The sequence below is a fragment of the Prionailurus bengalensis genome, chromosome D1, assembly GCF_016509475.1.
Source record: "Prionailurus bengalensis isolate Pbe53 chromosome D1, Fcat_Pben_1.1_paternal_pri, whole genome shotgun sequence".
In the NCBI taxonomy this organism is placed as follows: domain Eukaryota; kingdom Metazoa; phylum Chordata; class Mammalia; order Carnivora; family Felidae; genus Prionailurus; species Prionailurus bengalensis.
The window spans coordinates 58,610,444-58,638,378 of record NC_057346.1 but is presented as its reverse complement, the minus strand read 5'-3'; the positions used below and the strand labels follow the sequence as shown (position 1 = coordinate 58,638,378).

The window sequence follows — 27,935 nt, the reverse complement described above, 5'->3', positions numbered from 1 at the left end:
TGTCCTCCCAGCCTTCCTCCCCCAGCCTCGCCCCTTCTGGCTGTGTCTCTTCTCTATATCTCCCTGCCTCTGACCGAGCCAGACAGAGGCCCCTGGCCAGGACCAGGCCTTCAGAAGAGGGCCTTGAATAGGGAGGTGTCCTCTTGGCATCCCAGCCTAAGTATCAGGAACCACCCCCGGCTCCACTCACAGATATTGCAACCCCTTTCTTCTGGGCGGGGCGGGGGGGTGGGGGCGGAGGACGAAAGAACTCAAAGGTTCTGGGGTGTAGAGATGTGGGTGGAGCCCCTGGTTCATCCCGTAACCCAGTGCATGGTTCTGGTCTTGCCAAACCCTCCTATTCCTGGCACACCGGGCATCAAAACACATTTATTAAATAAATGTCATGGAGAGAGTGGGGAAGGCAGGAGGAGAAGAGCTGGGCCCTGCCCTTGGGGAGTTCCCAGGCTACTCGGAGCTCTTCCCACCCCCTAGATCCAGCCCTGTTTTGGCTCTGCCCCAGGGATCACAGGCCTGAGCATCCAGGCAGGTGAGAGCTGGCAGATGGGCAAAGGGTGCTGTCCCAAGCCAGTACTGAGTTGGGGTAGGAGGGGGGAACTGGACACTGAGGCCCAGCAAAGGTGAGGTTCCTAGCTCAGGTCACAGAGCTCAGAAGGAGAGACATGGTGGTATTGGAGGCTAGCCTGGCCTCACTCCAATGCTGCAGGAGTGAATTTTGACTAATTTAGCAGGGAGATCAAGGAGGAAGTGGATGGAAAGTCTTAGGAGGTCTAGCCCACAGTATTTGACTGAATATGGTGCGACTCATGGCTGAGGAGTCACAGGTAGTGGTAGCAAAGCTTGTCAAGCTCTTCCTGTGTGCCAGGCACTGGTCTGAGCACTTTCCATGCATTCACTCATTCAATCTCACAACTACCTGTGGGGAGGTGCTATCATCCTTGTTTCTAGATGAGCCTGAGGCAAAGCGTGATAAAGTACTTTGCCTGGGTTAGGGAAACTAAGTGGGGAATTGTTGTTGAAACCCAGACAATCAGGTTCCAGGATCCACGAACGTCACCCAGGCTCCTGGCTGTCAGGACTGCCTGGGTGGGCAGTGGTGCCATCACCAAGGTGACTATGTGGGAGGAGAGAGTGGATTCCGCTTTGCACATAGGAAACCCACTGACTGGATTTGCAGCACACAGTCCTAGCCCCAGGAACTAGCACATAGTGGTTGCTCAGTAAATACTAGTTGAATGGCTTACTTGCATATGAGGGCCCCTTGGGGTGCAAGAGGAGGTGATGGGCAGGCAGAGGGAATGAGTATTTCCTCCCACCACCTGCCCAGAGACCTTTCTCTTGGTGCTGGAGTGCAGCTGAGGTGGGTGCAGGGCTCCCTGCTTGTAGAGAAAGCTCTGGGTTGGAAGGGCGCTGAGATGAGCAACAGGCAGGGGAAGGAGGGGTGGGTAGGAGCAGGCCAGGCAGCGCTGGCGCGGTCCCGCCTGCAGTATCTGGAAAGCAGATCTCTTGGGCCATGGCCGGCGTGACTCAAATGGAGACAAAAAAACCTTCCATATTTGGACAAAGAGCCCAGAGAGGCCCGGACCCGCAGCCAGCCCAGGCCGCCTCCCCCCACCCCTGTCTCCCTCCGGGCCCCTAGCCCTGAGCCCTGTCCCATGAGTTTAACTCTTGGGCCTCAGGCAGCACTGTGACCTCCTCCCCTGAGTCATAGGGCCACCTTCCATGTGGCCAAGCCTGGGCCATGGGTGCTGGAGAAGAACCACCCAGCGTTGGACCCTGAGCTTGGGGTGGAAATGCAGAGAGGAGTCCTGGCAGATCCTGCAGTTTAGAAGGGGATTACACACCCAAACAAACAATTCACATGCCATGGGGTGAGTTGACTGTAGACCCCCACCTATCCCAGCATCGGCAAAGCAGAGGTACACAACACGTAGGCATACATGCGCGCGCGCGCACACACACACACACATTTCTTTTCAATTCCTAGCAGACTTCTGTATTCCCAAAGACATTTATGCAGATATCAGCAGTGAGGACCCAGCCTGAGAACCTCTCATACCTTCCCTGGAGCAAGCTTTGATGACAGCAAAGTTGGAGTAGATACGGGCAGCCAGATGTCAGCTTAACAAGTAATGTAAATAGTCATTATCCCTCTGGGGCGATGCAGACGGAGCAATTCATCTCTGCACTGAAACCCCAACCCCTGAGTGCCCAACGTGTGAGCTGGGTTGTGCAGTGGATGCCAGAACCAAGTGAATGGGGAGAGGGCCTCAGCCCACTTTCTGCCTGGAGTGGGACCTCATTCCCAGGGGGAGGACCCACATGCTCACTGTCACTGGTGGAGTACACAGGTTCCCCGGCTTTTCTAATTAGCCCTGGTAATTAACTCTGGAATCAGCCTGGGTAATGCGTGTGGAGAGTCCAGGGTAACCTTTAAAATTCATTTCCATTGTTGCCCACTGGTACCTACATGGGCAGGGTTAGCATGTGGGCTATAGGACAAACAGAAAGAGGTTCCTACCCCAGGAAGAGGTGGGGAGCCTTGTCTGAGAACTGAGGATCAGAAGGAGACCAAGGTGGGTGAGGGTCAGGGAGGCTAATGTGGCTGGAGCCTTGAAGAACCAGCAGGACTGACTGGCAGAAACGAGGCCAGGCCTTTCAGTCAGAGAGAACCAGGAAGGTAGAGAGGCCTGTGATGGAATGGTGCATCTAGGGTGCCATGGAAGCTCCTGATTTTTGGAGAAGTCAGGTGGGTCCTGGGGAGTCTACAAGGCCAGCCTTGAAAGTCTGGGGTTCATCTCCGGGAAGTATTTCCAAGCTCTTAGGAATAGTGGAACCCCTTCTTCTATAGGACAGGTCAGCTTGGAACCTGGTTGATTTAAGTGAAGGTGGGGGCATGTCTGCCCTCTTGATCACGTCTCCCTCCATGTCTTCCATGGAGCCCCCTAGGACTTAGGCAGAGGCTGCCTCTGTTTGGGGCAGATGGGCCTTGGCATAGGGGTTGCAAGCAGGACAAGCCTCTCCCTTCAGGGAGCCTCCTCCGAGGCTCAGAAGTTCAGCCCAGCCAAGCTCCCCGGGGAAGGAACAAACCCTGTTGGGACCATGTTTCCAGAAGTATCCAGGATGATGGAGCACCCCACCTTGGGGCTCCTATGAGCAGGCAATGTCCCCCAGCAGGGGCCTATAGAGCTGGGCTGGGCCCTACCTGATGGGGAAGATGACCTTTTGGATGGTGGGAAGACCCTGATTGTTGACTGCTGCTGCCTGGGAAGGTACAGGCCCTTTGAGGGGGGTAGGAGTTAGCAGCTAGCCATGATCCCAGTATGGGAATGCTGTCTGGCCCAGCTCCATCACTGACTGGGGACAGGGGGAGGCAGCGGGCAGGTAATTTAGGTTAGAATTGGAAAGATTCCCCCAGAGCTCAGAGTAAAAGGAAATGTGAACAGACATTGGCAGGAGAAAGCCTGAGCTCTGAGCCTGGCAGATCCAAGGCCCTTCAGAAACCAGGCTTGGCCCATCTCGGGCACTAGCCTACCTGGCCTGCTACACAGCTTAGGCTCCCACTTCTTTGGCCATCAAAAACATTGGATGAGTCAGAAATTGCCAAGCATAAAGACAGGATGATGCACCTTGCAGAGACCAGCATATGCCAAGGCCTGGTGTGTAAGAGTGTGATGGGTTGGAGGAATTACTATGGCATGAGCATCATGCAACCAGAGTATGATACAGGTGGGTAGAATTTGACTTGATGCTGATGGGTCAGCAAGGGCCAGCTCATCCAGAGTGTTTGGGGTCAACCTGAGTGCTTACACTTGATCCTACATCCAGCTGTGTTGGTATAAATGGTTATATATATATATATTGGAGCCAGATGGCTTAAGTTCAAAGCCTGCTCTTCCTCTTAGCTATATGACTGTGAGCAAGTACTTAATCCCTCTGTGGCTCAGTTTATGCTCCTGTAAAATGGGGATGATGATGATGACGTTCATTATAGGGTTTTTGTGAAAATTAAATGTGATAATGACTGTGGTGGCTGGGCTGGACCACTGACCACAGGGGATCAGTGGGAAATCATAAAGTTGGAAGGAGAGAGAAGGTGGCCTGGCCTGGCCTGGCTGAGGAAGGGCCCCAGGGATGGGGAGAAGTGGATCGGGTCACCAAGAATAGCCTAGAGAGTCATCTGTGGGGGAGGGGGACATGCTGAGTTCCCTGGGAGAGGCTCAAAACATCCCCCCCCCAGGCAGCTGCCATAGGAAAAGAGCTAAGGGGCTTTGTGGAGGTGGGGTGGGGGTCTGTGGGCTTGGGAATCTGTTGGATTCTCCCTGCAGAAATTCCTACCCTGCTATAAAGTTGCCTATGGATGATCTCACTTTACAGTCAGTATCTATGGCCCAGAGAGAGACAGGATTGCCAGGGCTGCCCAGCAAGTTCTAGCCCCAAGTCCTTCATCTAGGCTGGGGCCTCATTTCCAAGCTTTGGCTGGGTGGAAGCCTAGCCCTGATGTCACTCAACCTGAGGAGGCGTGGGGGCGCTAAAGGAGCAATTTGCCAGTTCTCAGCAGAAAGGGCTAGGGGCTTCCTCTCTGGCTGCAAGGTGGGCAGGGAACGTGTCCTGTATGAGACCACAGGTGACATGGGAATTGTGCAAGAGGAGACCGCCTGGGAAACTGAAGAGAGAAAGCAAAGACAAAGGCTTCCAACGCAGCGTCCCAGAGCAAACCACTTCTTTCATCTTGTTTTTAGTCACCGGGAGCCCCCTTGGGACCTGGTCCTGTGCGTAGGCTGGAAACACAGGGCAGTGCCCAGGGGTGATCAGAGGCTGCTGCCCAGAGGCTGGGGGAGCCCAGAAAGTCCACACTCTGGAGGGGGTGTACAGAAGGGACAGTTTCTGAGAAAAAGGCCAAAGCTAAGCCTTTGATGGATGAGAAGGAAGATGAGGGTTGCAAAGGCTGTTCAAAGCTGAGCCTGGAGCAGGCAGCAGGTGCCAGATTATAAGGTGAAGTTTTTAAAAATTCAATGTAGGTATTTAATATTTTGAATAGATACTATAGTCACATGGTTAAGAAAAACCAAAAAGGGTAAAAAGTCAGGGCACCTGGGTGGCTCGGTTGATTGAGCGTCTGACTCTTGATTTCGGCTCAGGTTGTGATCTCATGAGCCCTGCGTTGGGTTCCACGCTGCCACGGTTTGGGGTTCTTTCTCTTTGCCCCTCTCCCCTCAAAATAAGTACATAAACTTGTTTAAGAAAAGGTAAAAAGTCTACCTCTCACCAGCTGCCTAGTACCTACCCTGTCCCACCCAGGACACCCCGTTATTAGTTCTTAGGAATCCTTCTATATGCAAATACCAGCAAATGCACTGTCTTTCCTTCTCTTTCCACACAGAAAGAGGCACACTGTTCACACTGTTGTCTACTTAATGAGATCTTTTCCCAGATCTTGCTTTATCAGTGCTTTGAGAGCTTCCACAGTCTCTTCTTGTGCTGTGTGGTGTCCCATCACACAGATTACCACATCTGTATTTAGCCACGCATTAAAGGATGTTTAGGATATTTTCAGTCTTTTCCTGTTACAAATAGTGCTGAAGTGAACAAGCTTCTTCAGAGGTTATTTTGTACATGGACTGGCATATGTTTAAATGGTTTTTTTATTTTTAATTTTTATTATTTTTTGAGAGAGAGAGAGAGAGCGCGCGCATGAGTGAGCGGGGGAAGGGCAGAGAGAGAGGGAGACACAGAAGCTGAAGCAGGCTCCAGGCTCTGACCTGTCAGCACAAAGCCCAATGTGGGGCTCGAACTCATGAGCCATGAGATCATGACCTGAGCTAAAGTTGGACGCCCAACCAACTAAGCCACCCAGGCGCCCCTAAATTTTTTTTAACATTTATTCATTTTTGAGAGACAGAGCGGTGGAGGGGCAGAGAGAGAGGGAGACACAGAATCCAAAGCAGGCTTCAGGCTCTGAGCTGTCAGCACAGAGCCCAGTGTGAGGTTTGAACCAACAAACCATGAGATCACGATCTGAGCGGAAGTCAGACGCTTAACCGACCGAGCCACCCAAGTGCCCCTGAACTGGCGTATGTTTAGAGCAATTTCTTAGGGATTGAATCGCTGGGATGAAAGGTATATGATTATGACTTTGATGCTTTACAGAGGGGTCCATTACCAGAGTAAGAAGCCTGTTTCCCCACAGCCTCACTAAGTGGGACCTGCAGTATTTTCCCAGTCTGAGAGGTGAAATGGTATCTCAGGGTAGTTTAATTTGCATTTATCTTACAGTGAGTAAGGCTGAGCATCTTTCCAGATGTCCAGGAGACATTTGGATTCTCTTTCAATGAATTGTTCATATCCTTTGCCCATTTTTCTCTTGGGTTGTTGGCCTTTTGTTTACCGATTTCTAGGAATCTTTAAAGTATTAAGGGGTTTATTATTTTCTGGGTTATGAGTTGTAGATATTTTTTCCAGATTTGTCACTTGATTTTTGACTTTGTTTATGGTATGTTTTTACCATGCAGAAGGTTTTGTTTTTATGTGGTCTACTTTATCAAGCTTTTATTTTAAGACTTCTGTATTTGGAGTCACATTTAGAAAGGCCTTTCCCACTCCAAGGTTATAAAGCAGTTTCCCCATGTTTTCCTCTGGTGTTTTATGTTTTCTTGTTTTGTTTTACATTTAAATCTTTGACCCGTTTGGAATTTATCCTGGTGTGTAGTGTGAGTTATGGCTCCAACTCTATTTCTTCCCAGAACTGGAGTATCTTTTCCAGGTGGGTGTGAAGGCCGGAGGCTATAGCTATTGAAGGTCAATGGCAGAGTGGTGAGAAGGGCTTGGGGCAACAGGAGTATAATGTGATAGACAGAGATGGGGCATAGGCTGGTGCCATAGCATTCTCAAAGCCTCATCTCTGCTGTATGACATTGGACAAGTCCCATCCCCTCTCTGGGCCTCGAGTATACCTAGAGTATAGCCGAAGGGGCCCTGGATATCACCCTGAACCCAGGGCTGACTGTGAGGGAGGAGATGGACAGCAAGAAGGACTGTCCTGAAGGCAGGGACACAGAGGGTGGTGGCCATGGATCCAGCACCCACTGAGGCTGGGCTGAAGTGGAGGGGGTGGGGGGCTGGCAGCAGAATTGACAGTGTTCCTGGAGTGGGCAGGCAGGAAGACAGAGAGGGGCGGGCACCCATTTAAAAATACCTACTGCAGCCTGGCACTGCAGGCAGGGGTGGGGGGCAGGCCCTCTGCCAGCCTTCCGGATCCAGGAATGCTGAGGGTTGCTGGGGCAGGCACACTGTCAGTTAGTTGTCTGAGGACTGGGGGCCCAGCCCAGCTGTAGCCATATCATGGAGGTCCTCTTTCCTCCACCATGCAGCAGGCATCCTTGTCCTCTCCAGTGGAGAAAGAGGGACAGACCACCCTCTTAGGGACTACTCCTGGTACTGCCCTGGACTTGCTGTGTGACCTGGGGCCAGTCCCTGTCCGCTGGGGTCTCTATCCATCAAAAGGGGCAGTTGGACTTGCCTGGTGTGCTTCTGCCATCCCTGGCCCTCACCCAGATTCCAGTTTGGGTTCGAGCTGGGAGGGAAGAGCTTGAAGTCCTTACCTCTTCCCCCTTTACAGATGGGGAAACTGAGGCCATGGAGGGGACCCTGACCCCTGCCCTGCCATTGCTCTTTTTGGCTATCTTGGGCCTCTGGACCCTCCTCCCTGCCCCCACACGGCCTGTACCAACTCCCCACCCCCACTCCTGGGCCCCAGTGGTCAAATTCCAGGGCTGCCATTGCCATGGCAACAGTGGGCTCACAGGGCCCCTCCTCTCAGGGTTCTCTACCAGGCTGTTGTCCAGGGAGGAGGCAGAGAGGGCCTCCCGCCCCTGGGGGACTAGAGGGGTTGGGGGTGGGGTAGGGAGGAGGTCAGACCCAGCTGGTTTCGCATTTGTTTTCCAAAGGAGAAAATGGAAAAGGCACAAAGTGCTGCCAGCAAATGCTACTCTGTTGTTATCCCAGACACAGTGGGAGGGACAGAGGTGGTCACCTGGGCTGGGGACAAGAGAGCCACCTAGAAAGCCTCTTCTAAACTTGCACTTGGAGAATCGCCCCATGAAGGGTCTGAGACCAAGGTTTTAGAATGGGAGATGGAAGATCCTTCCCCAGGTCACCAGCATCCAGTGCTAATGCTGCCTAGGGACTAAGGGGCCCGGCCCATGTTGGGCTTTCTTCCAAGCAGACCTGCCCCATTGTGGAAGGAGTTACCATGGTACCATTGGAGGGGGTGAGCTCCTCGGCCCTGGGGTTATGCAAGCAAGGACTGCCAGGGGATGCTTACCCCGGGAGGGGGTTGGTCCACTTGACCTCTGAGATGACTTGCCTTCTGAGGTTCTCTGGTTATTCATAACCATCCAATATTTATTGAGAGCTCTGTTCCACACACTGTGCTAAGTAAGCCCTTTATATTCTGTATTCTATAGATGAAACCGTGGCACAGCTGTGGGCCTCCTGGAGGTTGGGGCAGCCACCAGCACAGTGTAGTCTCTGTATATGTACATATACATCCATATGTATGTCTGTGTATGTATATTTTGTAACGTGGGGATGGTGCAGTATGCATGCTTCTTGCTTCTTCCATTTAATATTACACTGGACATTTCTCCGTGGCATTTTAAAGAACTCCATAAGTGCATGATTCACACAGCTTTGTGGTCACTTCCCGCTGTTGTGAAGAAGGCATGGTGAGTATCCTTGTCCTCTTCTGCTGCTGCTATTCCCTGGACTAGAAGATGCCTCCTCTCCTGCACCGAGGAGTAGATGTGGATATCCCGACCCTGGGGTGCCCTGTGGGCACAAATCCTGTCTGCTATGAGACCTTGAGCCCAGTCCTTAACTTCTCTGTGCCCATCTCCTCTTATGTACAGCAGGGTAACAATAGGGCCCACCCAGGAGGCCTAGCTGCAGATTAAAATAAATACTTGTAAACAGCATGAAGGAACACCTCCAGATAGATTAACTTCTATTTGTATGCTATTGCTCTCTTTTTGTCCTAGGCACAGCAGGTTAGTGGCAGAGGGGAGGATTTGAGCCCCAGCCTTGCCACCTCAAGAACCTGAGCAAGTTATGACTCCCCACTGAGCCTTGGTTCCCCCCCTGAGTTGCTGTGAGGATCTGATGAGATTAGGCTCTGCAAGCATTTTGTAAACTGTAAAGTGCTGGATGATGGATGCCACTTATCTGTATCAGGAGAGCAAGGCTGCAACTCCAGAAGCACAAGGCTGCTCAGAACAGAAGGGGAGTCACCAGATCTGGGATATCAGGACAGCTTCCTGGAGTGTTAGTCCTGGTCCTGGGGGCTTGGGACAGTGGAGCCTACCTAGGTAGACCTGTCTCAGTCTGACTTCCAGCTGTGAATCCTGTTGCGTGTGCATGCACATACACATGCACACATGGGTGACTGTGGCTGCCCAGGCATTAGGACTGGTCACTAGTTGCTGATACAGAGCAGCAAGGCTTGGAAGCCGCTGGTCAGCCCAAGCTAAAGCCCATTTCTACCAGCATGGCCCAGACCCAGTGACAGCCCCTTGGAGGCTGGGGTGGAGGGATTGTTGAACAGACCGTGTTCACCGTCTCTGGGCATCTTGACCACCCTGGGCTTGCCTAGTATGATGGGAGGAGCTTCCCTGGGCTCTGGGTTGGGTCAGGGTACACAGGGTGTACTTTAGGGCCAGAGTGACTGATGAATGGAACTTGCTCCTCTCCTGGGGTGTCCCCTGGATCTTGGAATAGGGTAGGGGCAGGGGAGGTTGGGGCCTCAATGCCTCCCAGTGGGTTGGGCCCCTTTGGACAAGATTTAGTGAAAGAGCCCCAAGGGCCCAGTTCTAGCCTCAGCTGACTGCCTGCTGCCCTGGGGGATCTCAAGACACTTTCCTCTCTGAGCCACATTTGCCTATATGTAGAATGAGAAGGAATGGTCCTGTCTCTGGCTCCTTCCTTCAAGGAAGGCTTGAACATGGGAATTCTAAGGTTGCTGTTCACATTCATTACACAGAAACTTACTTTCATTCATTCACTTATTCACAAATACGTACTGGGCACTTACTGTGGGCCAGACTCTGTTCTAGGCATGGATACTGAAGTCTGCAAGTTCCAGAGGGGAGGAAGCACTTCTGCCTTTGTTCCAGCACCATCCACACCTAGAAGAGATCAGATTAGTAGGTTGGTAGGAGCTGATAACACCTCAAGCTTCTCAGGCTGAGCCGTTGGTGGTCCGAGTATAGTTTCTAGCACCGTTGTAAGTGGGGAAGATTGCCTCTTTTGTCTGCCGGGCTTTGAGAGCCCCCAGGATTATATCTACAACTCAGGCAGGCCCTGCCCCCTCCTCCTTGCCTCTCAGCTCCCTGGGGCTCTGGCCTGAGGCTGGCCTGGCCTTTCCCAGGGTGCCTGGCCAACAGCCCAGTGAGTCATCTTCCGCTCTAGAGGCAGGACACCCCATCCCACCCTGAAGACACACACAAATGGAGCCCACCTCCCCCCTCAGCTTGTGCCTGGGTTCGAGGGAGGGAGGGAGCCTGCGGGAGGGTCTGGAAACAGACACTGGATAACTTCCGTTCCCACGATCCCTTACCCCAGCCTCCCTGTGTGCTAGAGAACTGGGTGGAGATGAGGGAGGGGAGCCCTCCTTGGCAGAGCACCTACTGTGCAGCAGGTGTTCACTCTTATTTTCCAAGTGGGGAAACTGAGGCTGAAGGGAAGGAATGTTTGCAATAGCTAGAAAGTCACAGCCCTGGACCCAGACCATAGGGGCCCAAATCCCTGTGCGGTGTTCTATGCTGTGCAAGGTTTGGACATTTTGAGTGAAATAATTTATCAAGCTCAGAGGAGAGGGTTCTGGGAGGTAATCTCACACACAGGTTCTGAGCTAGGACTGGGGCCACAGGCCAGACCACTATTGCGGGCAGAAGTGTGCGCAGGGGTGGGTGGGTGCATTTCCTGGGAGCTAGGGTTGCCAGATTTAACAAATCCTGCTCTAAGGCTTCATTAGATTCCCAATGGTATCCCTGCTCCCCACCCCTGGCCGCCAAGAGTGGGCCAACTTGGCCTCTCAGACTCAGATGTAGGTCCCGGAAGATCTGGGTTTCAGTTTCTCTACCTGAAAAGTGGAGATGACAGTCTAGCCTCTCAGGCCCTGGAAATGAGTAAATTCAGAATTTCTTAGCTGGTCAAGAGATGTTTTTCACATCTGTTGGAGTCTGTCTATCCACCTACCCCCCACCTCCTGCTTCCGGCCATTATCCTTGATGTGAAGAAACTCTTCCTTCCCAAGCTGGAAGGTCCAGCTGTATCTTCTTGAAATTAAGTGGCGATGGGGGAGGGCAGAGAAGAATAAAGGGAAAAAACCCACATGAAAAAAGACCAGTTAAATTCAAACCACATGCCCCACAGACTCTGCCATGCAGGCCTCTGCTGCCATCTGTGGGTATCTGGCAAAAGTGCAGTTCTGGAGCCCAAGCTTTCTCACTAAGGCCAGAAGGCTGAATCCTGCCTGGCACAGGAAATCTAGGAGGATGGCCAGGCTGTCCATTGGCTGTCTCTGGCGTGACCTCACTTACCACCTCCTTCAGGGAGCGTGGTGAGGAATTTAGAGTCCACCTGAACCCTCCTTCCTCCCTCATTTGTTTACAAAGGGGGACCTGATCCCAGACTGGGGAGCAACTCTGCTTAGTCACAGAGCGAGTCAGTCATTTGACACATATGTGTTGTGCACCTAGCGTATGTCAGGGACACAGGTATGAACACAGAGAGACCTGGTCTCTGCCTTTTTGGACCTTATAGTGGTGGGGGTGGTGGACACAGAGAGACCTTCCTCCTATTTCCATGTCTCCTATTGTTGCCAATCATCCAGGAAAGAGAATACAGCTTGTCACCACCTAGTTCAAGGGATTCTGGGCTTGGCTTGACTCATTTATGTGCTCTGTGACCCTGGTGAAGTCACTTGACGTGGCATCAAATCCCAGCTTTGCCATGTCCAACTTCTTGACCTCAGGCACGTTGCTTCAGTTCTTGGAGGCTTTGTTTACTCATTTTTAAGATGGAGGTAATATTATACATAACTTAGAGGATTGGTGTCAGGATTAAATGAGATAATGCATGAGGAACAGCACCTCACTAAACAGGAGCTGGTAGTAAAAGTAAGACCCCACCAAGGTTGTGGGGAATGCACGTCATTCCTGGAGGCCCAGGAGGGGCTCAGGAGTGCAGTGGGTGGAGGTGTCTCTTCTGAGTTGAGAGGTGGCCGGCACAGTTCATCAGCCAGAAATTGGCCCTGAGCCCCAGCACAGGGAGTGAGAGCTGCCACCTTGAACCTCTTGTCAGCTATCAGGGTCAGTTTCTAGAAAGAGTGGTGAGATTTTCTAGTGCTGCTGAGGGTGGAGTCCCAGCTGGACTCCTCTGGGCCAGTAGATGAAATCTAGGTCTGTGCAGATATTATCCTCTTCCTGTCTTTCTCCCTTTAGGAAATTAAGAACCTTGGGTTCTTACCCCAGCTATGCCACTTATTGGCTGTATGACCATCGTTACCTCTCTGAGCCTCAGTTTCCCCAGCTAGGTAGCTCTCACTTAGTCTTTCATGCAGTTGCAGCCATATAGTGACTGCGCTGGAATTACCTTGAAGGCATCCTCATTTGTAGGTCTGGCAATCGTACTGGCATTTGGGTGGGACCTTATCTAGGTGGTCAGCTAGAACACTATACACAGGCCTCTGCATGTGACCTGGGCTTCCACACAATGTGGCAGCCGGGTTTCAGGAATGAGTGGCCCAAGAGAGCAAGGTGGACGTACATGGCATTTTTATGGCCTGGCTTTGGATGTCACATAGTATCTTTTCTGCTATATTCTGTTAATTGAGGCGGTCACAAAGGTCACCCAGTTTCAAGGGGGAGGAGACATAAACCTCATCACTCTATGGAAGAGTGTCAGTACCACACTACAAGAAGAGCATGTGGCATGGAAAATATTGTGATAGCTATCTTTGAAAAATGCAATCTGCCACACCTTCCTGGGGGTGGTTAAGAGGATAAAATAAGACAGTGATGTAAAGTCTTAGCCTGTGCCTGGCACATATTTAGTGCTCAGGAAACAACAGCTATAGCTTTTTTTTTTTTAAGTTTATTTATTTAGTTTGAGAGAGAGAGCATGAGCACGTGCATGAGCAATGAAGGAGCAGAGAGACAGGGAGAGAGAACCCCAAGCAGGCTGTGCACTATTAGCCTGGAACCCGGCATGGGGCTCGATCTCATGAACCGAGAGATCATGACCTGAGCTGAAATGGAGAGTCAGACGCCTAACCAACTGAGCTACCCAGACTCCCCAGCTATAGCTACTTTTGAATATTATTGAAGTGGCCCTCACTTTTCATTTCTGCCATGGAACCAAACGGACTATCACCCACTGATGGGCTGTACAGTCACATGGTCACAGAAGACCACTGACAACAGTATACACAGACATGTGGGTGAGTCCACACAGATGAGACACCATTGTGTCACTCACAGTCCCACCTCCAGGTGCACACAGTCCCACCTCAGCAGGGCAGTGGCCTTCCTGTGGCAGGAAGGACCTGAGGCTCCTTCAGTCCTTGATCTCTCCTTCCCATTCCCAAACATATTCCCCAGAATTCTTGGACCCACGCTGAGCAGCCAGTCCCGAGGGAGCTCTGTGGCTTGGACACTGCCCTTGAAGTTGCCTATGAGGCTTGGGAACTTGGTGGAGCCTTGAGAGGCTCCTCCTTCCGGAAAAGAGTGTCTATAGGGGATAGGCCATGACCTGGGAAGGCAGGGGGAATAGACAAATGACAGGAAGAATAGGGAAGGGGTCTCAGACAAGAACAGATGGAGATACTGGTGCCCCAAGAGGAGAAGTGGCTTGTTCAAGGTCACATTACTAGTAAGTGGTAGAGCTAGGGATGTGAGGCCAAGCTGTCTGGCTTCAGAGTCTGCCCTCTTAATTTCTATGCCAAGAAGTCCCTCTTTTGGAACTTTGGTCTCATTGATGAACCTGAGGACCTGAGGAGGGCAGCACCATCAGTGAAATGAATAGCCCACTAGGTTGGGAACGTTCAGTTCCCATAACGGTGGACATTGATGGGGTCAGGAAGGGCAGACAGTCCATCTGGGCAATTAGCCAGGGCTTGGTTCCCAGAGAAGAGCATCCTCCTTGATTCCAGCATTGCCTGTTGACAGCATTTTATTTTCCACCCAAACCATTCTGCGTCAGGAGAACCTGTTTATGTAATCATCTCGGTACAAATGAGGCTGGAGAAAGGTAATGCAGACTAGTGCACCAGGAAGGTGGGGGAGGCCAAGCTGAGTGCACGAGGCTAAGGGGAGGTGGAGACGGGCTCTCCTCACAGGGGAGGGGTGGTTTTAAGAGCATGGGCCCTGGAGACAGTCACCTCAGATGCACCCCTTATCAGTCAGGTGACCACTCTGAGCCTCAGTTTCCTTGTTTGTAAAATAGAGGAGAAACAATAACAGCCTTTGATGTAGGGCTCCTGTGGAGATTAAAGGAGCCAGGGCTTGGAAAGCAATAATGGGGTGCTTGACACCTGAAAAGTGTTCAAACAGCATTAGTGATGGTGAGGATTCTAAGATTATGGTGTTCCCAATCTGGTTTGGGCAGCTCTGGGGTCCAGACCCTCTGTGGCAAGTACTCATATAGAGCTATGCAGATATGAAAGGCTGGAGACCCCTCCCCACCCCACAGGAGCCTGATGAGACCCACTGCCCCAGAACCTGCCTTGCATTTGTCATTCCTTTTTCAATTCCTATCTTCCCACTTAGACTGTGGTACCCAGCAGGGCACAGACCTCTTTTCTTATCTTGAAATCCCCAGCATAGGAGTGCCTGGATGGTTCAATTGGTTAAGCATCTGACTTCGGCTCAGGTCATGATCTCATGGTTCATGAGTTTGAGCCCTGCATTGGACTCTGAGCTGACCGTGCAGAGTCTGCTTAGGATTCTTAGATTCTGTCTCCCTCTGTTTCTGCCCCACCCCCAACTCATGCTTTCTCTCTCTCTCTCTCTCTCTCTCAAAATAAATAAATAAACTTGAAAAAATTAAATCCCCAGCGTAGTGCTTGGTACCTGGTAGGTACTCAATAAATACTTGTTGAACTAATCAACAAATGAAGAAAATTAAAACTCAGTTAATTACCCATCTATTGAACCGTGTGTCCGTGTAGCCATTTGTGTGTTCATTTGTTACTGATTCATCATTCTATTCACCCCTCCACTTAGTTATTCACCTATGATCATCCTATTCATTTAGTCAGCCATTACTTATTACTCATCCATTTGTCCATCCGTGTGTCCTTTCTCATGACTGGGCCCCAGTTGGTCCAGCACTAGCTGCAGGAGGACCAAGTGGCCCCAAGTGGGCAAGAAGTCTTGTAGGAGGTCTTGGGGGAGCCCACAGTGGGAGATGTGTCTGGAGGCAGGTAAACAAGGTATTGGATTTCTTTTAGAGATGGGGCAATGTCAGCTTACTGGGGGGAGGTAGGGAGGGTTAGGTGTTCCTCAGGACTAGCAGAAGGGTGGTCCCACCCAACTGGGGTGCCCAACCTGCTTATCCTAGTGGGGTGGTGGTCTTGTGGAGCAGAGCCCTTTTGTCCCCTCTCACCTTCCCTTGACTAAGGAGGATAGGAGCTGTTTGGTGGGAGGAGGGTGGTATATGTGTTGTGGTGGGGTGTGCGGTATGCAGTGTGGAGAGGAGGGCCCTTACCAACCACCTCATATACTTATAAAAACTATTCTGAGCCAGACCCACTCCAAACAACCATAGATACCCAAAAGGAAAAGTGACGTCAGTACCTAAAAGGGGAGTTCAGTGGAACAATAACAGAACCAGACCTGCTCAGGGGTGCTCTGGACATACATGGTGCCCCCAGCCCCCTTCCCAGCTGACCTCACTCTGAGGGGCTCCAATGCCCATGCCTTTGTGGGGGTGATGCCTGGAAACTCTGATTCAGCAGCTATATGTTCCTGTTCCTTCTCTCAGCTTCCTTTCCCCACCCCACTAGCTCCCCTGTTGCCATGGCAACAGGCTTGGATGTAATTAGCCATCTTTAATGAAGCTGCAGCACGCAGTGCCTTAGCATCAAGCCCAGCCCCCTTCTCCAGGGCAGCGGCCTCCTGAACTCTGCCATCTGGGCACCCACATGCCTCTGGATTTCTTGACCTCCAAATGTTGTTCAAACCCTGCCTCCTCCAGGAAGCCCTCCTTGAATACCCCCTACCCCCCAGGCAGAGGTGACTCCCTCTGCTGAGCCCTATGTATTGTCTGGGAGCTCCTGGATGCCAGCCAGAGTGGATTCATCTGTGCAGGGCCTGGTCCTACTGAACTAAGGGAATGGATGCACCTTACTAACAAGCTATGCACTGCCTCCCAAAAACTCAGAGGAAATGAGGCCCCAGATCATTTAGCTGGAGAGAGGGTCAGATGGAGGAGGAGGTGCTCTGAGAGAAAGCCAGCTGTGGGTTAACTAGCCAGAGTGATCAAGCAATGGGCCAGAGATGGGCCCTCAAACCACAGTCCTCCTACTAGTGTGGGATTATCTTTGGGACCTGGCTGTTTAGATGTGTCCACGGGGTGTGTCCATCCTCTGTGCTCACATCATCACTCAGTCAACTGGTCTGGCTGTTCCAAACCCTCCCCCCATGTGCCCAGCCCTGAGAGGAGGAGAACTGTAAGCCCCACCCCCAGGGAAGTCCATAATCCATCCCATTGGGAGGGTAAGAAGCAGATGGACTCACTGGAATTCTTGGTTCAAACTAGAGGCAGAGGAGGGCTTGGGGCCCTCCTAGAGGACCCTTGTTCCACCTCCCAGGGGCAGAAGGGGCTCGGCCAGGACATGTGCCCTGAGAGGGGATGTGGTGGCCAGGCAGGCTCTAGGCCTTGAAGGCTCTGTGCTGCCAGTGCACAGATTGCTGGGCCCCATACAGAGTTTCAGGTCAGGTCAATAGGGTAGTTTGGGGGGGAGTTGAGAATATGCATTTCTAACACATTTCCTGGAGGTACACAGGGCCTCCACTTTGAGAGCCATTGCCATAGAGGGACCAGCAAGGGAGTTGGTGCAGAGCACACACTCATGCTTTCATTCATTCTTTCATTCAACAAACTGGCTTAGGGTTACTCTGGGCCAGGCCTTCATGGGACACAGGAGAGACAGATGGGTTCACCAATTGTTTAGGCAGCACAAACTTAGCAAGCACTTCTCATGTGTCAGGCTCTGCCCCCTAATGTAGCCTCACTGCCCTGGGAGCCCTTGCCAGGTGGGGGTCACACCTGTTTTCTCTTTCTACTCTCTTGGAATTCTGTTCTTGTTTTCATTGTTGACTTCTTTGGGATTGTCTGTTGGGGAGTTAAAATTTTAGTTTTGGACATTTTGGACTCCCTGAGGAGGCCAGTGCTGCTGGGTCCATGTCCTGCCCTCTCAGGAGAGGATGAGAAATAATACCCTTGGACGGGGCTGTAGGATGTGGATTCACCTGGTTGAGGGCTAAACAGGGGAAGGTGGCAGGGGGGCCAAGCAGCACAGGAGGCTGCAAGGGCCAGCAAGAGGGGTTGATCCTGTGCCATGGGACTGCCAGGGGAGGTTCGTGAGCAGGGAATTGCAAGGTTTGCCTCCCTGTGATGACTGCTTAGTGTATTAGCTAACATCTATGTGCAGAATGCTGTGGTTCACAAAAGGGACATGGACCCCCGCCCTCAGGGAACCTACAGTCTCCTGGGAGGAGATGGTCATCAATCTAGCAATTGCTCAAATGTGTAATTACAAACTGTGATACCTGGTTAAGAAAAACTGAGAATCTTAGGGGCGCCTGGGTGGCGCAGTCGGTTAAGCGTCCGACTTCAGCCAGGTCACGATCTCGCGGTCCGTGAGTTCGAGCCCCGCGTCAGGCTCTGGGCTGATGGCTCAGAGCCTGGAGCCTGTTTCCGATTCTGTGTCTCCCTCTCTCTCTGCCCCTCCCCCGTTCATGCTCTGTCTCTCTCTGTCCCAAAAATAAATAAATAAACGTTGAAAAAAAAAAAAAAAGAAAAGAAAAACTGAGAATCTTTGAGAGCACAGAGCAGGTGTACCTGGCCTAATCTGAGGATCAGGGAGGGCTTCCCTGAGGAGGTAACATTTACACTAAGATTAATCTTAAAGGAACAGCAAAAACACTCCTAGAAGAGGGAAAAGGTGTCTGCCAAGGCCCTGAGGCAGGAGAGAGCCTGGTCTGTTTCTAGGAGATAAAACAGAAATGGTTGGGGGCACCTGGGTGGCTCAGTCAGTTGAGTGTCCCATTTTGGCTCAGGTCATGATCTCTCGGTCCATAGGTTCAAGCCCCGCATCAGGCTCTGTGCTGCTAACAGCTAGGAGCCTGTAGCCTGCTTTGGATTCTGTGTCTCCCTCTCTCTCTGCCCCCCCACCCCCACTCATGCGTGCATGCTCTCTCTCTCTCTCTCTCTCTCTCTCTCAAAAATAAATAATAAACATTAAAAAAAATGGTTGGGGCATATCAAACAAGGCGAGAGAGGGATAGAGGGAACTGCCTTGGGCAATAGGGTCAGAAGATCTCCACTGTGCAGGAAACCCAAGGGAAAGCAGGTTTGGGGGAGGGCATCAGGAGTTTGTTGAGTGTGGGAGACCTCATACACTAAAGGAATATAAGGTCAGCAGAGCTGAGGCACAGCAGACGGATCCCCAGTCAGCTGCAGGGTGCATGAGAGCCCCTTGGTAGGAGGTGGCAGCTAGTACAAAACAAAGCTCACCCTGCCCCCTCTCCTGATTAAGTGGTTCTGGGATGGGTTCTGACATCACCTTCAATTTGAGGAACAGATCCTGGGGATCATGCTTGGAAACATTCTGAAGCATCATCTAGCGATGTGGTGGGGGTTGTAAATGCCCGAACCCCTCCTCATGATGGGGGGTGAGGTGAAGGGGGATAGGACTGGAATTCTCTGAGACTGTCTCAAATACAGGATTCAGGTCAACTGGGTGGGGTGGGAGTAGGCATGACTCAGTGTCGTCTCTTTCCTTTATGAGGCCCTTAATGCTTTGCCCCTGGATGGGAGAACAATGTCAGTTTCCAGAGATGCGCATCCCTAAATATGTGCGCCTGTTTGTGCTGGATTATAGTTGTGTGAAGACAGAAGCGTGTGCCACTGTGCAGCACTGGGTCGGGTTCATGTGTGTCAGGGTCTATATGGGACTACGGTGATGTGTGTGCCCTTGGCCTTCACCCAAACGTGTATACACCTCAAGGCGGGAGGGCAAGTTTCTATGTACATGGGCTTCTTCTGTGTAGATCCGTGCATGCCCCTGTGTGTGCCTGCGTGGGTACAGGTGTGGACAAAACGTGCATGTCTCAGTGTACTTGCCTTTGTCGACTGGTGTGCGCCGACTTACGTCCTCAGAGGGGGATGGGTCCGCAAAGGGAGGCCGCTGCGTGGGGGAGCGGCGGGGGCGAGGTCGGGCCGCCCGCTGCGTGCTGGGGGAGACTGGGCGGCTCTGAGAGGGTGGGCGGAGCAGGGTGGGCGAGGGCGGGGACTCCCCTCCGCTCCCCTCCCCCGCGCCAGCGGCGCCAAGCGCGCCTGGCTCGCTGGGCGCACTCGCTGAGCAGAGGAGGCAACAGCGCCGCCGCCCGAGTTTTCGCTCTCAGATCTACGCTGGAACTGACACCGCGATAGCCGCTGCGGCGGGGCTGAGCCCCCGGAGGGAGTGACGGTGGGAGAGAGGGGGCCCGTCGTCCCCCGCCGCCCCGGCATCTCCGCCCTGGCGGCGGCCCGGCCGCATGCTTCAGATGGTGAAGACCCTGGCCCAGTTCACCATCGCGCTGGAAGATATGCGCGATCTGGGCCCGGCCACCGCCTCCGGGGAGCCCGCCAGGAGCAGCGGTGCTGACGCTGAGGATCCTGGGGAGGCCCAGGTAGGGGGAGGGGAAGAGACAGCCAGGGACCTGGGTCGAAACCTAGAACTCAGCGGATCTGGGCCTGAGGGAGACATGGGTCCTACTGAGAGCGCAGGACTGGGAACTCGGATCAGGCACACCAGCTGCGTGGCCACGGGCCTGGGGGCTCAGAGACTAGTGATGGGGGCAGGGAGATTGAAGGTATGAGGAGCCACGGCAGGGGTGGTGTGGCTGGCAGAGCGCTGAGGTTTGGTGCCACCAGAATGCAAGCTTGGAATGGCAGAAGGGCTGGCAAACTCAACTGGGGTGAGAGGCCTGTACCCTGAGATCCAGCCTCAGCAAGGCCTAGTGGTACTTAGTGCCTGATAATGGATCAGTCTGTAGGCAGAGACTGTCTCCAGAGGTATCCTGGGTTCACAGGCTCAGGAAGGGAAGGTTTTATCAGCCTCTTTCCTGCAGGCCTGTTGCAGTCCCCAGGTGTATATATGTGCTGGGGGGATGGGAAGTTGAGGGTAGCCAATTTTGCTCCCCCCCCTTGCCATTCTCTCCCTGCCACTGGACCCGCTGGGCCTTGGAGGTGTCATGCTGTGGTGTCCCCATTCCTGGCTCAGTGCTCTTCTCCTCCAGGGGACGGGGAGGGAGAGGCTTCCAGGGGCTTTTTCCATGCCTTTGTGTGTTTCTCTGGGCCTGGATTCTGATTATCCTGCTCTTCTGGGCTCCAGTGGGGGCTATGGTTCTGTCCCCCCCCCCCCCCCCACTCCCTGTGCTGTGGTGTGTGTGTTTCTCCCCACCACCTCACATCTCTGGGCCGAAGGCCCTGGTTCTCAGCTAGGTGGCTTGGCTGCATTTCTTTTTCGTCTCTTTGCGGAGTGTCTGGCCTTTACAGCTTCTTCTGTGTACGTGTGTCTCTGTCTTCATGCTGTGTATATAGGGTTTTAAGCTTTGGGTCAGCATGTCCCAATCTTACTGGTAGGAGAGCCCCCCTCCTCTGTCTTCCTGCTGTATCCCTTTAGACCCCCCCCATCCTCCCTCCCACTTCAGTGCTCCATATAGTGAAGGTCTAGGGATGGAGCTGTTGAGGGGTGACGGGCTCTGGGGGAGGCTAGGCCTACAGGGCTGTCCCGCCCAGAACAGGTGGGCCCGCTGATCTGGTTGACAGCTGCATTGCCTGTCTCTTGCTTCCCCTGGCTCCCCCACCCCCACATACACTCACACCCGTGTCTGGGCACGTGCAGAAGGGCACTCCATGCAGTGACAGAGAGCTGGCCTTATTTTCTATGCCTCTACCTGACAGCTGAGTGACAAGCCACTGTGCTTTCAAGCAGGGAGGAGGCTGGGAAGGGCGGGTGTTGCAGCGTCAGCCTCCCTGTGTGAGTTACCCCAGCCCTCTGGGCCCATCAGGCCCAGCACCAACCCTGCCTCCCTCAGGAGGCCTCGCTGCCCATGACCCTCACCACTGGGCATAGCAGGGCCAGGTCCAGGGAACCTGAGTGGGGAGGGTGACTGTGCGGCCCAGGGCCGAGCCTGGTCCGGTTCTACTCTAAGGGAACTCCCTGTCCAGCTGAGAATTGAAGACCCAGTGTATGTGGAGAGAGCTACCCTTCTTCCCAGCTCTTTGCTTTCACAGTACTGGGAGGGAGGCTTTATTCCTTCCATTTCATAGAGGAGAATGTGAAAACCCAAGGCAGTTAGATGGCCCAAGGTCACACAGCTAGTAAAGGTATGGCTGGGACCCTGTGTCCCATGGCTAGCCAGTCAGTCTGGGTGAGAACTCTGGGTGCTTGGGCCCTCAGACTGAGCTTGAGATGGCTAAAGAGACTTGGGTCCTCACTCTGTCGGTCAGTGGCTGTGTGACTTTGGGCAAGTCCAGTCACTTCTCTGACTTGACTTCCTCACTTGTAAAGTAGAGATGATGACACCTGTGATGCAGAGCTGTGAGTGTGAGGTGGAAATGAGGTCATATCTGTGAAATGCTGAGATGGCCCTGAGGGACAATGGGAAGATTGGGCATCTGGGCTTTTTCTTGGGGGGCCCTTCTGGTCCTTGATGCTCTCCCAAACTCTCCATCCTAAGGTGAGCCCAGCTGGTCTTCCCTCCCACTGGAAGCTGCCCAGGTGTTCTAAACGCCTTCAAATCACTGAGGATAGATGATCTGAGGGCTGGAGGCTCTACGGCAGGGCCCAGTGTCTTCTCACCAAACAGAGTCTGCAGCTGGTTGGAATGGAGCAGAGCCAGTCTCCTCCCCTCCCTCAATGGAGAGTCATTCACACCTCCCAACCCTAAGTTCCTAGCACTGGGGTCTACTTTTCTGAGTGTCTTATTGTTGACAGGTTTGGGGAAAGACTTGACCCCAAGTCCCTGGGTCAAAGGAAGAGGGTCAGAGGGAGGAGAGGCATACCATGAGCAGAGGGGTGAGCAGGGGCTGGATCAGGCAAGGTGAATAGGCCTTGGGCTTGGGTCTACTCAGCAAACATAGACCCTGTGCAGAGCAGTGACCAGGGCAGCTCCACTGGTTGAGTCCCTACCATGAGAGGCTCCAGGGATGGGGAGTGGAGGGATACCACAGACATGGACACCTAACCTTCCATTGCCACATGCAAAGAATATACACTCAAACTCAACAAGCCTTGATGGCTGGAGACTGAGACAGGGTCCAGACAGATGTCCTGGCTGAGTTGAGCTAAGGCTTGGGGGGAGCGTGGGGAGGGGAGAATAAGCCTCAGAGATCTGGGGCCCAGAGGAGGCCTTGCTCAGAACCACTCCAGGGACTTAGAGGTGACCTGGAGTGGAATCCCTCACCAGGAAGGGAAGCTGTTGGAGCTGGTACCATCTGGGAAGGCTTCCTGGAGGAGTGGGCCAGAGGTATAGGAACTGGTGGCAAGGGACAATAGGTAAGCTGGGTCTCAGGGAATTGAACACAGAGAAAGCATCCTGTGTCTGGCTTCTAGCAAAGCCTTCCCATTGAATAGGGACCGCCCTGTCAGGGATGCACACCCTATCCCTGGAGGTGTGGGTGCAGATTCTGGGCAACCCCTTAGGGACTCTGTACTGTAGATCATCAAATTCTTGGATGGAGGCATTAGTTTCTGGGGCTCCTTTTCCCCGTCCTTAAAATGGGAAGAAGAATAACATCTATCTACCTCACAGGGTGGTCAGAAGGATGAAATAATGTATAATGCTTAGAGCAGTGCTTGGTGTGGAGTAGAGCTCAGTTAACTTTTTTTTATGAAGAGACCTGGGATCTAGCCTTGTCTGAGAGTGGGTGAACCCTACCCCCACCTGGCTATGTGACCTTTGGCACCGACTTCACCTTTCTGAGCCATCTTTTCTTCATCTGTGGCAGGAGGTCGCAGTTTCCATGCTCAGGGGTGGTTTGAAGCCCAACCTAGTAGGGTCTGACCCCACAGCACGGATCCTGAAGGTGGGGTTTTCAGAGTTGGCAGTTGGAGTGGGGGGTAGGCTGGAGGCATCTTCCTTTGCAAATGTGAGAGTTATTGTTTTGGGTCCTTTCCAGGAGCCCAGTGGAAAACCATGAAGTAAACAGTAGATAACCAGGTCTGCCAACAGTCATGGGGGTGGTGGTGAAGGATTGAGGGGCATACTCTGGAAAGGAAGGAGTTTGAGATGCAGGGAGAGGGCCCTCCCTGCACAGGAGCGTCTGAGCAAAGACCTGACAGAGTGGAGGTCTACAGTGATTTGGGGTAACAGCCAACAGTCCTGGATGGTGGGAAGGCAGGCCTTGAAGGCCAGGGAGAGGATGTGGATAGGTTCTCTGGGTCTACGTGACTGCAGGTGGCGGGGTCTGAGGGGAACAAGGCTCTGCTTACCCTCTGTTTTCTGTCCCCCAAGGACATGCGGAAGCACGTGACCATGACCCTGCTGGACACAGAGCAGTCATACGTGGAGTCGCTGCGAACCCTGATGCAGGTGAGGCTTGAGGCTGGTCCAGGCCCCTGAGAGTGGCCATTCTGAGTCTACGAGGCTGTCAAACATATGGAAACAAACCTACTTTGTGGACAGGGGATGGAGGCTAGAGAAGAGAGGAATGATCCTGGGACACATCACCCTTCCATGGAGAACCCCTCTCATGTGACTGCCCCAGAGGAGGAAGCCCCCCCTCCAGGGCAGGAGAGATCTTAGAGGGGTCTTAATGAGACTAGACCAGGCCACCCCAGGGCAGGTGCTCCCTCCTTTTACTGTTCTGCCACCTACCTCTGGCAGCCCTGGTGCCTGAGCTTAGATCTGTGACCCACCCCCAGTGTCCCTCCTTCCATTTTGTTCATTGATTGGGAAAATATTTGTTGAATGGAATAAAATGTTGAGCACCTGTTGTGTGCCAGGTCCTGTTCCAGGTGTAGGCAGCACAGGGGCGAATAAGAGAGACAAGCCACTGCCACAGGAGCTCATAGTCCTGTCGGGGACATAGCTGAGTATATGGTCCCTGTGAAAGCATTGAGAGAGCACCTGTGAGGCATGGGGTCAGGGAATTTTCCCTGGAGGAGGTGCTAGCTTCTTCCTGACCTGTCTTCTCAGCAGCAGGAACAGCTTGTGCAGAGTTGAGTAGGAGAGGCCTGCACTTTTGGAGGTCCATGTGGCTGGCACAGAGCACAGAGCACAGAGGGTTGGTCCTATGGTGATGCTGGGGGAGCCAGCAGGGGCCACATGGTAAGGACCTTGCATACCAGGAAGAAGGTTTGGGCTCTACCAGGGGCCCTGGAGAATCAGTGAAGGGCTTTGAGCAGGGGCGGCATATAGCCTGACTCATACTTTACAACATCTTTCTGACTCCTAGGAAGGTGGGAAGAGGAGGCCAAGGCCACTGAAGGTGGGTGGGGGAGGAGAGGCCAGGACCCAGGCAGAGGCAACAGGGAGGGAGAGTTGGGGACAGACATTCAGGAAGTGGAGTGGTCAGGCCAGGCATGGTAAGTGGTTGGTTGTGAGGGGCAAGGTGGGGAAGCCCAGGATGAGACCTGGGCTCCCGGTCTGGGTGACTGAAGCACTATAGGAACTCCACCTGTGAAAGGTGGGGCAAGATGGCAAGTTCAGGTTCAGATGTGGGAAGGGCCTGGAGCCAGGATGCATATGAGGGTCTGAGGCCCAGGACAGAGAACCTGGATCTGAGCTGAAGTAGGGCCTGGTAGGCACTGTTGAGGACAAATTCACTCAAGCCACCTAAGTAGAGTGAGAGCAAAGGGTCGAAGGTAGAGCCCTGGAAACATCCAGAGTGTTCATTCGTTTACTCCACAAATCTGCAACAAGCATCTTCCGGGTGCAGGTAGTGTTCTCTGTGAGGGTTCAGCAGTGAGCATGAGTGATCAGGTCCTGTCTCCTGGACTGACAAACCATATGTGAGGACAAATGAGGGTGCAAAAACGCATGGAAAGTGTGTCTGGAAAAACTGAATATTGTTCATCCAGAAAGAAATTTTGACACACACCACAATCTGGATGAACCTTTGGAACGTTATGCTAAATGAAATAAACCAGTCACAAAAGGGCAAAAACTGTATGATTCCACTTACATGAGGGACCTAGAGTAGTCAAATTCATAGAGAGAGAAACATAGAACAGTGGTTGCCAGGAGCTGGGAGAGAGGAAGTGGGGAGTTCATGTTTAATGGGTATATAGTTGTGGTTGGGGAAGAGTAGAAAGTTCTGGAGATGGATGGTGATGATGCTCCCACAACCACATGAATGTATTTAATGTGAGTATACCAAGCTGTACATTTAAAAATGATTAAAATGGCAAATTTTATGATGTACATTTTGCCACACAAAAAATACATTGCTTTTATATGTTAAAAAAAAAAGTGCACAGAAAGATGAGAACACAGAATGGGGGCCTGCCCTGGTGTAAGAGGCCAGGGAGGGCTTCTCTGAGGTTGGGGTATTTAGCTGAGACCTGAAGGTAGTTAAGAGCTAAGTAGGGGGAGAGCCCGGAGGGAATCATTCTGGCAGAGGGTACAGCAGGAACAAAGGCCAGGGGGCTGGAAGAAACCCAGAGCGGTTAGCGGTGGACAGGTGGTCACTGTGGCTGCTGCAGAAGAGCTGGGCTTTATTGTAAGCACATGGAAGTCACAGAAGGGACACAACCAGAATGCTATCTTTAAGAGGTTCCCCCTGACTGCCAGGCGGCCATAGTCACGCAGGAGTCTGGCAGGGGGTGGGGTCCTTTGTTGTCCTTTAGGTAGGAGCTAAAGGCATTGGGGTCAAGCAGTCCAGAGTTTGAGTCACTTGCTTCCCTGCTGGGTGATGCTAGCCTAATCACTCGCTTCTCTGAGCCTTGGTGTTTTTGTGTACAAAACGTGACTAATCATACCCACGTCCCAGTGCAACAATTAAAAGGTAATGAGGCTGCTCATGCCTTGTTCACAGATAGGAAGCCGATGGGGCTTGGGTATGCCTCTCTGCCTTCAAATCTCCTGGCCGTGCGCGGAGGCTTGCGGAACCTGCAGGTGGAAGAGCCAAGGGAGGGTAGTTCTGAGGAGGCCAAATTGAGAGTGTTCATGGCCAGGGATGGAGATGGTCAGGAGAGTGTCAGCTGAACCCAAGGACTGTCACTCAAGGCAGCCCTGGTGTGTCGGAAGGAAGGATTGAGGTCCAAGCCAGGCCACCAGTGTTCAGACCTGGCACTACCTCTTACCCGGCCATGTGACCTGGAGCAGGTTACATAACCAGTCTCTGCTTCAGCTTCCTTATCTGCAGAGTGGGAATAATAATAGTACCTACCTTGAGTGCAGATTACAAGAAAGATGCGTGTATAATTTAGCATACTGCCTGGCAAATCTGTGTGTGTACGTGTGAGTGTGTGTGTATAAAATCACATTTAATCCTTGCATTAGCGTTGTGAGGTAGATATCATAACTCCCTCTTCATAGGAGGAAATGAAGGCTCAGAGAGGTTAAGAAACCTGCCCAGGGTCATCCGTCTCTTAAGTGGTATTCTAGTCCATTTGGGCTGCCAGAACAAAAATTCCATAGACTGAGTGGCTTAAACAAATACAGATTCAGTTTTCAAAGTTTTGGAGGCTGGGAAGTCCAAGATCAAGGTGCTAGCAGATTTGGTGTCTGGTGAGGACCTGCTTCTTGGTTCATAGTCATAGATGGCCATCTTTTCACTGTGTCCTCCATGGTGAAAGGGCCAAGGGAGCTCTCTGGGGCCTCTTTTATAAGGGCACAAATACCATTCATGAGGGCTCCACCCACATGACCTACTAACCTCCCGAAGACCCCGCCTCCAAATACCAGCACGTTGGGGATTAGCTTTGAGCCTAAGGATTTCTGTGGGACACCAATAAGTAGTGATATTAAGAGCTGACATGTATTGAGTGCTTAATATGTGCACTTTACATAACTTAAATCATATAAATCTCATTATAACCCTCATTTTACAGAGGATGAACTTGAGACACAGAGAAGTATAGTAATTGTTCAAGGTCAGAGAGCCAGGAAGTGCCATAGCCTGGGTTGAATCCCTGACACCCTGACTGTAGGGCGCTTTCTCTCACCAGCTAGTCTGCACTGCCTGAGCATAGGTGGTATTCAATTCAAACTGAGATTGGACTCCACAGCCCTAGTGTTCTCTCGCAGTGACCACTGCCCCCCAAATTGATTGGTATTGTTCCTGCAGGTCAGGAGCCTCTTTTTTTTTTTTCTTTTCTTTTTTGTAATTGAAGTATAGTTGACACACTATGTGACATTAGTTTCGGGTATAGGCCAGGAGTTTAAAATGAAGGAGTTAAACACCAAGGGTAATAGCCAGAAGGAGATGGGATTTGAACCCAAGTCTTAAGATTAAATCTTTCTTCAGTGTCACCCTCACCCTTTGAGTCTTTCTTTAACCCCCAAATTCCCAGCTAACAAACCCCACTTTCCCTGACCCAGCCCCCTTCTCCCAGCACTCCTGCCCCTGTCTTGTTTCCCTCACAATGCTTACTGCCTTCTGACATCCTGTGTAATAATTTTGTTATTTATGGTGCTTATTTTCTGCCTCCCTCCACT

At 52.3% G+C, this 27,935-nt stretch overlaps 1 protein-coding gene across 2 annotated transcripts in view; it reads left to right on the top strand.

Moving 5' to 3' along the window:
- The window catches only part of ARHGEF17 (Rho guanine nucleotide exchange factor 17), a 58,724-nt gene that overhangs the window by 15,054 nt on the left and 15,735 nt on the right, over positions 1-27,935 (top strand). For both annotated transcript variants that reach the window (XM_043580301.1, XM_043580300.1), the window contains exon 2: positions 23,787-23,864. In XM_043580301.1, the coding sequence (XP_043436236.1) occupies positions 23,787-23,864 (78 nt within the window). The remainder of the gene's footprint in view (positions 1-23,786; positions 23,865-27,935) is intronic.